At 42.3% G+C, this 15,453-nt stretch overlaps 1 protein-coding gene and 1 long non-coding RNA gene across 3 annotated transcripts in view; one reads left to right on the top strand and one right to left on the bottom strand.

Moving 5' to 3' along the window:
- The first annotated feature begins 2,068 nt into the window (after positions 1 to 2,068).
- NKAIN2 (sodium/potassium transporting ATPase interacting 2) overlaps positions 2,069 to 15,453 on the top strand; it is a 645,401-nt gene continuing 632,016 nt past the window's right edge. Inside the window, exon 1 of one of the 2 annotated variants that reach the window (XM_020794094.3) lies at positions 2,069 to 3,065. In XM_020794094.3, coding sequence (XP_020649753.2) covers positions 3,012 to 3,065 — 54 coding nt within the window. In that variant the 5' untranslated portion in view covers positions 2,069 to 3,011. The remainder of the gene's footprint in view (positions 3,066 to 15,453) is intronic. The other variant, XM_020794097.3, reaches the window with a different exon arrangement.
- LOC144585981 (uncharacterized) lies at positions 4,241 to 15,334 on the bottom strand. Its single transcript, XR_013540640.1, has 2 exons — positions 14,318 to 15,334; positions 4,241 to 14,167 (listed from the first exon to the last, which is right to left on the bottom strand). It is a non-coding gene; the product is annotated as an uncharacterized LOC144585981 (long non-coding RNA).

The following is a 15,453-nucleotide window of genomic DNA, read 5'->3' as shown; positions in this document are numbered from 1 at the left end:
CTGGGCTGGAACTCCTATTATCCCTTGCCAGCTAACTTATGGTGGGGCTGATGAGAACTGCAGTTTAACAATATCTGGAGGACCACATATTTCTCCATATCTAGTCTAGGTTGTAATTTCCCCAGTCTTTAATATATGATTTAGCTCATTAACTGTTACTTGGAGGAGGCTCTTGAGACTCCCCTGGACTGCAAGGAGAACAAACCTATTGATTCTAAAGGAAATCAACCCTGAGTGCTCACTGAGGGTTAAAGCTGAGGCTCCAATACTTTGGCCATCTCGTGAGAAGAGAAGACTCCCTGGAAAAGATGCTGATGTTGGAAAGTGTGAAGGCAGGAGGAGAAGGGGATGACAGAGGATGAGATGGTCGGACAGTGTCATTGAAGCTACCAACATGAATTTGACCCAACTCCGGGAGGCAGTGGAAGACAGGAGGGCCTGGCTTGCTCTGGTCCATGGGGTCATGAAGAGTCGGACACGACTAAATGACTAAACAACAATATTTTGCCACCAACTTATATGGTATAGATGCTGCTTTTGTCCTGAAGACTGGAAACGACTGGCTGTTCACAATACTATAAAACCAAATAACCCATCTGCTCCTGTACTGTATCTTTTCTTTCTTAGTGATCAGCCCTCCGCCCCAGGGAGCCCACAAGAAGATCACAAATGTAATAGACTTTTCATACCATTGTCCCTCAGCAACTGGTCTACAGTAATGGCATGCATAAAAGATTGCTGGGGAATACTGGGCACTCCAGATATGGTTGGACTGTAATTCCCACCAGCTGTAGCCAGCACAAATAGCAGCAGTAGGGGGGAGAGGCAGATTGTGCTCCAGCAACATCTGAAGGGCTGAATGTTTCCCAAGTCTGACAACAACACCATTTAGCTGTCACTTTATTGATGTCAAGAAAGGTGCTTTGGGAACATTTTCATGGGAAGGCCAGAGCAAACATGCTCACAACAACAACAATCAAAAGAAATGTCCACAGTTTAAAATAATGGCCATCAATTCTCTGAAGCCTCCATGTATCTCTGAGAACATTTTGGCTGTAATGGAATGTATTTATTGGTAATTGCTTGAACAGGTTGGCTCTGGTTATCAGGAACTGTCTCGTGCTTCTACGACTTGGGTTACCATCTCTCCCAAAATAGCATCTTTAGGAGCTGGCTGTTCAGAGAGACCTTTCACAGGGCTGGTGAATGCAAGGAGCAGCTTCACACTGCTAACATTTTGCCTGTCTTGTAACACTTAAAAGGGAATGGGTGCGCTTACTGCCTGGGTGCGCTGGAGAGAAGAGGCAGAAGCCTCTTCTCTTCCTTAGTTAAATGCTGGAGGGCCAGGGCACCGCCTAGGCGCCCCAGAGCCAAAAAGAAAGTTTGGACAGTTGACCCCAATCTGCAGGTCACCTCCCTAGAGGCCCTGCCTTCTCTCTTCTTCTTTCTTGCCCTGGTTTCCCACAAAGGCCCAGCAGGCGGCAGCAGAGAACTCCGCACTATCCTCCCTCCTCATCAGTACCACGCGACCTCTTCGCTGCATCCTCCTCCAGAAGCAGAGCCCCCCCCACACACACACACTCCCCAAGCCTTGAGGAGGAGAGGGTGGTGGGGAGTTGGAGAGCCCAAGCAGAACCAAGGAAAGCATCCTGTGGTCTACCAGGCGGCCTCGTCCTCCAGAACCCCCTTCCCTCCACCAACGCGCTCTTTCCCTCGGACCCTCGCCTATTCTCCACACCTCGCCCCCAATTCTTCCGCGCGCGCTCCCCCGCCTCGCCTCTCGTGTGAAATCCCATTCAAAAAGCACGCGCGCGGGGGGGGGCAGCCCCCCCTCAGGGCGGCGGTTTCCTCAGCGACGCCGGCGGGGGTGGATACAAAGAGGTTTGCGCTATTGCTGAGGGTGTTGGTGTTGAAGGGGGGGGGAGAGATGAGAGCGAGCCAAGCCGCTGAGGGCTTATATTGGGCTGTATCCTCGTGATAAGGGAGAGCGTCCTGAAGTCTAGAGCAGAGCCAAAGTCATACGGGGGGGAACTGGGGAGGTCTTCCTCCTCCTCCTCCTCTTCCCCCCCCCCGCCGCCTCCACATTTCCTTTCTTGCAAGCCACTCTCCCCCTCCCCGAGCTGGGCTGAAGGAGCAGGAAGCGAGAGCGGCGGCGGCGGCGGCAGCCGTTGCCTTGCAAACACTGAGAGAGACAGCGCCTGTCATGCCTCTGAGCAGCAGCAGCAGCAGCAGCAGCCAGCTCCCTCCTTCCTCCTCCTCCTCCTTCTGTTGCTGTGCTGCATTGGGAATAACCGCTCCTCAGCCATCGCATGGAAACACTGGCGCTTTTGTAAAAAGGGTACCTGACCAAGCTGCGAGAAGAGGCTTCTCTGGGGTGGCGGCGGCGGCGGCGGCGCTGGCGCTCCTCGGAGGCCCAAAAGCACCATAATAAAGAAGAAAAGGAGGGCTGCTCAGGGGTAGGGCTGGCGGGGGGGGGGACTTGGCGAGAGACCCGGAGGGAAACCCAAGCGGCGAGAATGAGCTGAGCTCCTTTCCCCTTCTCTCTGCCCAAGGGGCTGGATGGCTGGAGCCCGGAGCTCAGGCGGGGAGGCGCGCAAACTTGGAAAGGCCGCCGAATGCCTTGGGGAACCGCGGGCAATAGGGCTGACTTCCGGGACATCCATCCTTCCCGCCGTGCCGCCTCCTCCTGCTGCTGCTGCTGCTGTTGCTAGTCCTCCCACTGCTGCTGACAGCGGAGGCATCTTCGCACGACGAGAGTCGCCGCTGCCGAGGCGGTTGTGAGGTTTCGGGGCGGTGCTGCTGCTGCTGCTGCTGCTGCTGCTGCGAATAATGCGATCCTAATGCCTGTCACTTCCCGGGACGCGCCGCTGGTGCTCGTGGCGGCGGCGGCGGCAGGCAGGAGACCCCGGAGTCCTCCTGTTCGGGCTGGCTGAGCCTCTCCCGGCGTCTGATTGGATACGGCTGGGTTCTGCGTGGGGCTGCGGGGCTGCGGCGAGGGGGTCTCGGGAACCATGGGCTATTGCAGCGGCAGGTGCACGCTCATCTTCATCTGTGGCATGCAACTGGTAAGTGAGGCGCGGGGTGCCGTGGAATGAAAGGCTTTATTTATTTATTTTCAAAGCAGCAACTTGTTCGCGTTTTTTGAGTATTGTGCCCCGTTTGGAAGAAAATGCCGATTTTAAAAAAAAGATATGCGGAAGTCGACGGTGGTTTGACTACAGGGAGGCAGAGGAGTGCTACGGGGGGAAAAGATGTTTTTAAATATGATGGCCTTGCATGCGCTCAACTCCGAATTAAATTCCACTGGCTCCAGTGGGAGCTATTCTGAGGTAACCGGATTTAAGGGCTGCTGTGATAGGGACGCTCTTAATTGCATTCACGTGGGGATGGGGGGAGGGGAACAAACTTGGTGGCAACTCCAGGCTCACGCAGTTGGGCACGCGTGTCATTGAATGGAAGGGGGGCTTGTAAACAGGCGCAAGGTCCGGCTGGCTGGTCATGTGACTGAAAACTTCTCCGGGGCCAGGCCTAGAAATCAGATAAATCTGGAAGCTTTGGAGGGTAGTTCCCCGGTGATAATGCCGCGGATGGAGCGGCGGGTCAGAGGTCTGGGATAAGTTTGCAACCAAGGGATGAAAAGTTCGCTCCTCTCCAGCAAGGCTCGAGGTGGAGACTTGAAGTTACAGAGAGGGAAGGTTTTGACTGAGTCAGGATTATGAGCTGACTCTCCGACTGTCAGGTGAGAAGCAGTGGTGGAGTTTAAATTAGAGACGTGTGTATGCAGTCGAAACTCTGATAATTTTACTCCAAGTTCACCTGTCTTGTAGATTAACTCTTCTGCGACCCTATAATGAAAAAAGGAGTGGGAGAGAAATCTGTTGCAGAGCTGATATATAGCATGCTTTGAGTTGGGAGTTTTGTTAAATCCCCTGCCCCAGGAGAATGCAAAGGTGCTGTAGTTCAGTTCCGTTTAGTCAGAACGAATCAACTTTGGCAGAAGAGATTATGAAACGGGTTGTTTTTAAGGCTGCAATCCTGTATTCATTTTTACCTTGGAGAAGGGAGATTAGAACAAGTGGAAAGATACAGGATCAAGCTGTTAACAGAATTAACCTTGAGAAGTGAGAAAATACAGAAATAGTGGCAGTACATCTTCTGAAAAGCCAAGGTACCACTGAGTTCCTTATAAAAGACAGATGGTTAAAAGACAGTACAGGAGACAGCCACTAGTTGGGTTTGGTTTTTTTTTTTTTAGTTTTTATTTTTTAATTTTTGTTTTGTAACCAGCAGTGATATATGGGTGAGATTTATGGCTGCTGTAAAACCTACATATGTGTGATCTTTATTTAAGCTTCAATTCATCCATCATCAGGGTGTATGGGTGATGTAGGTGTAGTGAAAAGCATTCTGCCTGACTGGAAAACCTTGTTCCTTACAGAAGTTGTCTGTTCTTGTGTACTTGTTTTATTTATGTGCAAGCCATTTGAAAACAAAAGAACTCTTCAACCCAAGTCCCCAATAAGTGGATTTTTAAAGAAACAAATGTAAGCAGGTTACAAGATATTTAAACTATAATGTGTACAGCTGAAGTTTTTTTAAGGTTATGTATAATATTTTCTATGCATTGTAAATGACATTGGTCAAAATACAAGAACTATTCTGCTGGATCAGGCCAAAGAGTAATCTGTCCTGCATTGTAGTTAGATGCTAGTAGATATTTTACAAGCAACCTAGATGGGGACAATAGAGCTCTCCCCTGGTGTGTCTCTAACCTTTGTTGTTATAAGGTTTGTGGCCCTTGCTTATAAACTCAGTCTAGGAACCAAAGCATATGTAATGGTAACCACAACAGTTTCTGTTATTTCCCCTCAGATTGATCTTTTCCTGTTAATATTACCTTAGAAGTGGGATGAGTTAAAAAAAGGTCAAAGACGTAAATATATTTTCTCATGCTCTATAAAGCAATGTAAATTGTAAGACTCACTCTGTGAGTAAAAAAACACAACCTAATATTGGAGCATATGAAATATGCCGTACTGTTATTACTTCAGCTCTTTTGGGCCCTAGAATAAGTCAAATATAAATATTGCATTCCAACAATACATGACAGGTCTTTTTTCCTTTTTAAAATAAGTCTTGTGGGACATGAATTACAGGACATGGTGACAGTTTGTATGCTTTAATTATTTTATAACCCAACACAGATATATGCATTGTATATCCATCCAATTACTGAAGCAGACTTTATGAACATGGGTAAAATTACAGAAGAACATTTGTTTTGCGATGAATGAACTGCTGATTCTGTGTCACTGCTGTGTGCAAGGTGTCACTTGTAAGTTCATGTTGGATTGGGCCAGTGCTTAACAGATGTATTTGTTACTGCAACTGGAGAAGTTTAAGGAAAGATGAAGCTGCTTCAAACACAGTGTCAATTTAAGTGTACACATTAGAATGTAAAGTGTGAAAAAGTGAAAAATCTTTGGAAATATGCATGTTGTACAGATCTGCCTCACTATTGGCTGTAGTTCTCTGAGTATGCATGACTACAATTGCTTCTGTGTTGAATATTTCAAATTACCCTAATTACCTTAACTACTACAAGACTGAGCACTGGCAATCTCATGGGCCTGTTTGATTTGGTAGGGCTTCTAGGCAAGACTAGTACAACCCTGAGGGACATGATTTTTTTTTCTTGAGTTGTCTCACTAAGTGACTGGTAGGCAGGTTGTATGTGGAAGTTTATGTCTGAGGTTGGGAGGGTAGATTAGATTGTCCTTGTATCTCTTTTAGTATGCTTCACTGTTGTGCATTCTTTTCACAGTCAGAAAATGAAGCACCTGCTAACAAAATTAAAGATGTAAAAATAGTTTTGTCAAATGAAATTACAGAAGTATTTAAAGAGAGGGAGAATATTGGTTGTAATCCTGCATACCTGCTCTAATCTATATCTCACTCAAGTGAATGAGTGAATTTAAACCAATTCATAGTAGTCTGCATTTATACAGCATGGTGGTATCCTCTCCTTTCAGCATCCAGTTTCTAATAAAGTACACAGTTGAATCAGCCTGGATTCTGACCTTTTAAATCTCTCTCTCCTCATGACAGGGTAGGATAGGAAGACATTTATGTGTTACAGAATATTGAAGGAGAAAGTCAAAGAATGTGGCTATAATATAGAGTATAACTGTGAACAATTATATGTCAAAGATGGTTTATTCTTAAATAGAATCTAAATGTCTCAGATTATTGGAGGTCTTGCACCTTCTATGTTCTGGAACCTAGAGGCTCACGTATTGCTGCTCTGGGTTTGCCATGCATGTGGCAGACGCTTGCATGGATTGCATGGTACTCCTTTCTCTGTTTTCTCGTTAACACAAATGCATGGCTGCTACCTGGTTTTGTTGATTTGAATCATGAAAGATGAATTGTAATATTGATTATTTCCTTCTAAAATCTGTATGGAAAAATGAGGAAATAATTTTATAGCATTGATTAAATCATTGTATCTAAATGATTTTCTAAATAGCACTTGATTCCTCCTAGTCATTAACATGAGAGGTGGCTACTTATGAGAACTGATATTGCGCCCCCCCCCCAAAAAAAAGAAAGAAAAGGGAAAAAAAAGGAAATGCTGTTATCCATTTTATTGCATGAGCAGCACAGACAAACTTCCTGACGTTCCCTCCCTCAAACACTCCATCATGGCATGTGCAATTAATTGATCCATAGTTCTGTTAAGTTGTCCTGTATGTACTTGCCAACCACATCCAGAAAAAAAATTGTTCTGAATGTAAGAGAAGGAAAGAGGTGGAGTTTTCAGGCAAGGAAGTTCCACAGATGAGAGGCCACCCTTGAAATGGTACCCACCAACCTGATTGACTATAGCAATCTGCTTGAGAGCAGGGCCTCTGAAGCTAATCTTGGGATCTATGCATGTCCATGGGTGTATAGACAGTTTGTCAGATAAACTAGTACCAAAGTGCTCAGGCCTTAAATGGAGCCAGAAAATGTATAACTAGCCAAGGTAATTGATGCAGTATTGGTGTGCTATGATCAAACCACTTAACCCTCTGAAGCATTCTGGTGACTGAATTTTCTACTAGCTGAATTTTCTGCAGACAGTGTTATTGTAATTCAGCCTAGTTATAAGGAGTGTGTGTAACTAAGGCCGTGTTCACTTTTTCCAGGTAGGATTTCATTCGTTGAACTAGGCTAAGCAACAAAAAGGCATTTCTAGGAATATCCATTCAGCTAGAGACAAAACCATTCAGCTAGAGACACAAAACCATGTACCTCTTCAGGAGATGTGTAATCTCCTCAAAACTAGCTGCAAACCTCAAACCACAGTCAGTAGACTTTCCATTCAACAGTGCTGCCATCTTATATGGAATACAGTCATATAACACCCAATTGTAAAATCCCATTCTAGCAAGGTAAGGGGTAAAATGCTCTGGTAAAGCTGTGATTATAGATGCTTAGGCCCACAACTTTCTAAAGGATTTCTGCCTTTTTTGTTGTTGTTTCTTTCCTCCAGGATTCACTGCTCAGCAAAAGGTATTTGGTTAGTTCCCATGAATCTTGTGCGAGAATTCCTTAGATACTGTACAGAAATTGATGTCATGCTGGGTGGGCTTTCTTATCAGCTCTTTTTGTCAGTTTCAGGTTCTTACAGGGCTAACATACATTGGAAACTGACCAATGGGCTATCCTGCATTGGAAACTGACCAATGCAGGAATCTCAAATTTACAGGAACAGCAAGAAGGTGCTGACATCCTGCAGAAGGTAATAATTGAATCTGAACACAAGACTGATAAACCAAAGCTGGCAGATCAAACCAAAAATGAAATAAAAAGACAAAAATGCTGTGGCACTTTAAAGATTATCTGATATATTTTAACATGACCTTTCATGAGTCAGGTCCACTTCCTCAGACATAAACGTGAGACTGTATGATCATCTATCATATCACCTCTCAGCCTTCTCTCTTTCCAGGCTAGACATACCCAGATCACTCAATCATTCCTCACAGCGCTTGGTTAGAAGATTTTTTTCCCCATCTTGGTTGGCCTTCTCTAAACATATTCAAGATTGTCAATATCCTTCTGAAATGATGCTGTAAAAAACTGGACACAGTATTCCAGATAAGGTCTGACTAAAGCGGAATAGAAAGATGCTATTACTTTCCTGAATGTGGACATTATGCTTTTATTGTTATAGACCAATTTTGCATTAGTTTTTTCCCTTGCTACATCACACTGTGATTCATGTTTAGTTTGTGGTCTAATAAGACTACCAGAATCTTTTTTTCTTAGTATTGCTAAGTTTGTGAATCTGATTCTTTTCCAGTATTGAAATTCATTTCATTCACTTTGCTCCAGTCCACCAATCTCCCAGTTCAGTGGCATATGTACTGTATATCTAATGAGTTGTTTTGTCTGCTTCTTCATCCCAGCCATTTATTTATTTATTTATTTATTTATTTATTTATTTATTTATTTATTTATTTATTTATTTATTTATTTATTTATTTATTTATTTATTTATTTATTTATTTATTTATTTATTTATTTATTTATTTATTTATTTGCCGCCCATCTAGACATAGTCTACTCTGGGTTGCTCACAACATACATTTATAAAGATGTTAAACAACACTAGGCCCTGGATAGAACCCTGTGCCTTCTCTCCAGGAGGAGGATGAACTGCTGGTGAGCCCTCTTTGGGTATGACACATCAATCAGCTGTGGATTCACCCAATAGTAGCACTGTTTAAGTGACATTTTTCCAGATTAGCCACAAGGATCTCACAAAACACTTTGTCAAAGCCCTTGCTGAAATCAGGGCATACTACATCAATAACATTCCCACATGTGCCAAGGTTGTGATTCAGTTTAAAGCAGTCCTGATGAGATATGCAAGACTCTTAGAAAACACATTCTTTCCAGCTCCTAAAAGGTGCAACACATCACTTGCCAGGAACCCTTCTTCATGGAAATGCAGACCATGGTTGAAGGAGCCAGTATTTTTCAAGACATTTAACAGGAAAGAGTAACCCCTGCCAATTTTTTTTTTAAAAATTGTATCCCAAAGTCCTTCACCTTCCTATCCAGAATCTCATTGTTACCAGGAATTAATAGAAAGCCATGTCTGGCAACATCATTTTTTCCATGGGTCAGAAAGGAGATGTTTCATGGGCTTAACAAATCTTGGCAAGTTCTCTGTCATGTTCTGGACTTTAGCACCAGGCAGGCAGCATACATCCAAAAACATCCTGTCCTTGCCTCTGTTCTCTTAAAGAAAGAATCACCTACCACCACCACTTGTCTCCTCCACATGGGAATTGGTGGAAATACTCTCATCCATAGAAGTCTAATTCTGTGCTGTCTGAAGCTTGGGATCATTGTCATGGCAAGGGCCTGGAACATCTTCCTCTGTTTCAGTGACTTAAAATCCCTGTCCATGGGGAAGGACTGGTCCTGATCCTGTACCTCCATGGACAGTTCTGCTTCTTTGTGTCACAGTCCTCCAAGTGCTTGCTTCCTGTACATATTATTCTTCCTCTCTAGAGTTTCCACTCTTCTTTTGCTCTTCCAAGAGAGTTTGGAAAACTCTCTCCAGAAGTACTGTACTTCATTATCCCTAAGAAATTGAAGAGTGACTAGGTGGGCTTAAAATGCTGTGTCTTCTAGCAGGGTAAATAGTTTCAACTAGTTGCAAGTACAAGCCCCTTTTCATATTTCTTGCCCTATGCAGCTGTTGAAAAAAAGCCGTTTGGACTTCCCAGCTAAAAACCCACACAAAGTGTCACTTCTCAGGAGTACACAGGGGCTGTGGTGTACATCTGTAAACCTGACAGTTATTGACTCCTCTCCCAACTTAAAGTTAGTGATCAACTTCTTCTCTGCAGTCTCTCCTCCAGGTCACAGGGATTCTGAATAGAGGGATATTCCTCTGTTTTAGCAAAGCACTATGTAAAGGTGTAAGTATATATACAATAGCTAATTAAAAAATACTTCAGCTGATTTACTTTTCACTACCACGTAGTGGCTGAAATCCAATAGGAAAGCTGCAATTAGAGTAGGCCTATTGAATCAGTGGAGATTTAGTGAGTCAACTCCCTTGTAAGTTCCCGTGATACAGTGGACCTCCTGTAGTTTCAACTTAGCTCTTGATTTCATCCAATGCCTCTTTACACTAGTATATCATGTTTTTATTTTAATGTAGTCTGGGAGCAAGTTTGTAGGGGAGTAAAATTCCTTCTAACACACTCAGGATTCTTTAGTTCCCAACTTTGGGTCTCCAGATATTCTTGGACTAAAAGTCCCAGAAGCTTTCATCACTAGGTGTACTGTCCAAGATTTCTGAGGGTTGTAGACCATGAACATCTAGGACCCAAGGTTTGGAAGCACTTCTTTGGAAAGTCATAGCAACTGACTTGGTTTCACTTTCTAGGATTATAAAAAATAGAGAAATTGTTACTTGTAAAGACAGTTTGGGTTCAAGTAGCTGAGCAGGGTCTTACAATTGATGCGAGCAGGGTCTTACAATTGATGCTCACATTTTCCAGGCTCTGCTTTATACATTAGTATAAAATTGAGCTAAAGCTAGTTAAGCATATTACTTTTATTAGATACCTCTATTCATTCATTCATTGTCATGTTATTGCTGAAGTCAATACCTTAGAACTTGCCATTTTAAGAAAAAAATCTCGTGATATCTCGTGATATGTTTATGCAATTCAAGGATATGTCTGACATCTAATATGTGGAGGAGATAGTGCTAGCATGAATATTTTACAATATACAGTGGTGCCTCGCTTAACAATTGCTTCGTTAAATGACGAAACCACTATACGATGAACTTTTTGCGATCACAAAACTATGTTCTAATAGGAAAAATTCGCTTTGCGATGATCGGTTCCCTGCTTTGGGAACTGATTCTTCGCATTACGACGATTTTAAAACACCTGATTGGTGGCTTAAAAATGGCTGCCGGCTATGTAAAATGGCTCCCCGCTGTGTTTTTGGACGGATTCCTCGCTTTACAGGCGATGAAAATGGCCGCCCCTATGGAGGATCTTCGCCGGACGGTGAATTTTCAGCCCATTGGAACGCATTAACCTGGTTTTAATGCGTTTTGATGTGCTTTTTATTTTTGCTTAACGAGGATTTCGCTCTACAGTGATTTCGTTGGAACGGATTATCCTTGTTAAGTGAGGCACCACTGTATATGATTGTCTGTATTGTATCATTTGTAAAACAATGACACATTTAACTAAACAGAACTTTATTATCTTAAGTGAATCTAAGAAACCATTTAAACATTATTTAACCCATGTTATCTTGAAGAGTATAAACTCTTTATCTTCATTTTTATCTGTTTAAAGATTCATGGGTTCTTGGATGAGTTTGTAATAGTTCCCATAAGAAACTTTGTTGAGATTACCCTTGTCCCAGTCATCAATTGAATCAGCCACACAGGCAAAACTTGGAGTCAAACTGCTTCAAGTTAGAAATCTCCATAGATATTATCTGCTGCATGCTGAATCATAAGACTCAGTTACTTATGATTCGGCATGCAACAGATAATGTCCACAGAGATTTCTTAACTTGAGGCAGTTCGCCTCCAGAAGTTTTGCCTTTGCCTAGCAGTGCAACAAGATTTCAGCTAAACTGTTTCACTATATATTTGTGCAAAGTATTGGTACAAAATATCAAGATTTGGTATGATGCACAATATGGTCTAAGGAAAGACTGTGCTTTGTAGTTAAACCATTTTTCCTGTATTTGAGGAATGTGCAATTTTATAAATTAGGTGGTTCAAGGGGAGCAGTATTGGAAGCTGCCCACTCTACTTATATTTTCCATTTGTTAATTTGTTTATTATTTATAATATTTATATACCACTTAGTAGAGAAGTGGTCCACCAAGTGGAACCTCTGTACAGACAGTTTTCATTAATTTCAGTTAAAGTGTTGAACATAATTTAGAACAACATTTTTCATGTTGGTCAAATGCTAAGGGGCAGCACACCCAAAGTGGTCATCATAGGAGTGGAAAGGAACAAATACTGAATATGGATTAAATTTGGGTTTAAAAGAAATGAGAAAATATTCTGTTTCATATTTTTATTAAGTTAAACTCATCACAGAGGAAATTCAATAAATCAGTTTCATCCATTCATATCAATTTTACTGGCAAGTGGTGATTTTATAAAATTTAAATTTTAGTTTTAAAGTAACAATGGAGGATTAAATAAAACTAACTATAGAATAAAAATACAGTGGAAGTTACTTAGTCAATTAAACAGGTTACATTCTTTGCCTGAAAAGAGCTGTGGGATCCAGCTCTTTTACCTTAGCAGAGTACAGTGAGCAGCAGAAGCTGCTGGAGCGACAGCAAGTCTGTAGTATAGGATGGACTGACGTGACAGTCACAGTACAGTATATTTAATAAAGATAAATGTTCCAAAGAAGCACAAAGAACATGTAAAGGCTTTCAGTATATCCATAAATATTAACAAATAAGTAGGTGAGAGGCAATATCTCATCTCCTTTATCCCAGAGTACTTCACTGTTTGCTGCAGTAGTTCTAATTCGTGGTATGTGGTGGACTGATACCCTAACCCCCTAAAAGTGAGTGAACAGGATGGCTTTGTAGATCCTGTTTTCATGACTGGTCTCCTGTAAAGACTGCAGACATTCTCATGTCCTGCCCAAGCCAATGTAGACGTCGCTGTTTCAGTAATGTATACATGCTGAAAATTCCAGCTTGTTCTAGGACTACTGTATTTGGAACTTTGTCCTGCCAGGTGATACCAAAAATGTGTCAGCGATCATGCATATAGAAGGTGTTCAGTTTCCTCTCCTGCCATGCACAGAGGCTCCAGGACTCACTGCAGTACAGGAGTGTGCCCAGGACACAGGCTCTATAGACCTGGATTTTGGTGTATGCTGTCAACTTCTTATTAAGCCATACTCTCTTTGTGAGTCTGGTAGCTGCTTTCCCAATGCGTTTATCCAGCTCGACATCTAGGGAGAGAGTGTCAGAGATTGTTGAGCCAAGGTACACAAATTCATGAACAACCTCTAATTCTTGCATGGAGATAGTAATAGAGGGAGGTGAGTCTACACCCTGGCCCATGACTTGTGTTTTCTTCAGGCTGATTGTTAGTCCAAAGTCTTGGCAGGCCTTGCTAAAATGATTCATGTGTTGTTGGTCTTCAGAAGAGTGGGCAACAATGGCTGCATCATCATCAAAGAAGAAGTCCCACATGCATTTCAGTTGGACTTTGGTCTTTGCTCTCAATCTAGGGAGATTAAAGAGCTTTCCATCTGATCTAGTCCGGAGATAGACACCTTCTGTTGCAGTTCCAAAGGCCTGCGACGTCACTGGAACCAGTTATATTGGCTCTTGCCTTTCCATTGGACTATTTCAGTGATGTGGAGAGGGGGGATTTGCAGCTTGGGTAACAGCCTATCCTCCATATTATTCTACCCAGGCTTCATGCTCTGGAGAGGACACTCCAGCTTTGCATACAGATTAGTATATAAAATGTTGGAAAAATGTACTGTACTTTGTGAGATATTTAAACTGGAATTGTGTTAATTGAGTATAGTGGTGCCTTGACTTATGAATGCCTTGACCTGCAAATGTTTTGAGTTACGAACATCTCTGTTCACAAAATCTTGCTTTGATTTGTGAATGGAGCTTTGACTTACGAACAGAAAAAAGGCTGGAAAAGGGGCAGAAAATTCAAATAGCTAACTATAGGTGGTGACGAGGCTGCTTCTTTGTAGCTCTTTTGCCCTGGCAGTTAGAGAGTGTACGATTTGAGGAGGCTGCCTGCTAAGGTAAGGTCCTGCTTTATACTTTTAAAAAACTGTTATGGGTATTTTTGCAGCGTGATTTTCAGCTTGAGGGGTTATGTTTCTGTGCTGTGATGGGTCTTTGGGGGGGTGTTTTTAGGGTCTCTCCCCCCCATTTCTGATGGGAGGTCGGTTCCTTTTTGGAGTGTTTTTTCCCATTTCTGATGGGTCTTGGGGAATTTGTTTTGTTTTGTGTTTAGTTCCCCCCTCTTTCTGATGCTTGCTTTTTGGAGTTTTTTCTCCCATTTCCGATGTGTCTTGCATGCTTTTTGCTTTGTTCTCTTTGCATTTCTGATCTGCTCCGTTTGTTTTTGCAGTGCTTCACACATGCTTCCCTTGTTTTTTTGCTTTGTTCTGTTTGCATTTCTAATCTGTTCCATTTGTTTTTGCAATGCTTCATGCATGCTTCCCTTGCTTTTTTGCTTTGTTCCCTTTGCATTTCTAACCTGCTCCGTTTGTTTTTGCAATGGTTCCTGCATGCTTCCCTTGCAAATCAGAAAAGTTTTTGCAAGGGTCTGTGCTGGCTTGGTTTAAAATGTGTTGGTGTAAAATGTGTGAGTTTAAAATGTGTTGGTTTAGCATGTGTTTTAGACTCCAAACTCTGGCCCTTCCCCATTGTCTTCTCTCTGTGTGTCTCCCTCCTTTCCTTCCCTTTTTTAAACCTAAGTCATCTTAGGTTAAAAAAAGAAAAATTATCTCCCTAGTGGTAGAGGACAGATTAACCAGTTTTGCATTTGTTCCTATGGGAACGAATGCTTTGATTTACAAACCGTGCCTTAACATAAGAACAAAAAACAGCCAGAACAGATTAATTGGGTTTCAGTGCATTCCTATGGGAAATGCTGCTTTGACTTACGAATGTTTTGACTTATGAACACCATTCCATTACGGATTAACTTTGTAAATCAAGTTACCACTGTATTATGTCTGAGATTGTAGATAAAGAAATGTCCTCTTAAGATGCTGGCCACAGAGACTGGCAAAATGTTAGGAAGAAAAACCTCCACAACACGGCCAAACAGCCCAAAAACCCTACAACAATCAGCTAATTGTTGTTGTTTTTTAAATTAGTTTCCACCATGTAAGTACAGATTGGACCAATATGAATGTTAGTTTACTGGTTTCCAAACAGTGCAAAGGAAAGGCTCTTATGAAACAATGCAAAGGAAAGGCTCTTATGAATACTTGGTTAAAATCTGCCATATACTCTTTATTTGCCAGTAATATAGAAACCATCATCTCTGATACCTTGCTGGAGAAAATGATGAAATTGCCTATTTGCTCACTAAAAAGTAAATATGGGCAGTGAATAGTTCTTTCCACGAATTCTATCCTTACACATTTTTAATAATTTCTTGATTTGAATTCATAACTTATGAGAAATATTTATCAGTTTACAACTTTGTTGAATGTTCAAGGTAAAATATGCACATATGTCCTGTGTCTCTCAAGTGTCTTTTAAAAACGTACAGTGGTGCCTCGCTTAACGAGTGCACCGTTTAACGAAAAATCCGTATAGCGATCCCTTTTTGGGGATCGCTATACGGATCAGCCCCAATCGCCGCACTCGCTTTGCGACGAT

This window comes from Pogona vitticeps, chromosome 1 (genome assembly GCF_051106095.1).
Source record: "Pogona vitticeps strain Pit_001003342236 chromosome 1, PviZW2.1, whole genome shotgun sequence".
Classification (NCBI taxonomy): domain Eukaryota; kingdom Metazoa; phylum Chordata; class Lepidosauria; order Squamata; family Agamidae; genus Pogona; species Pogona vitticeps.
Note: the sequence above shows the minus strand (reverse complement) of the source record. Positions and strands in the feature narration are given on the sequence as shown.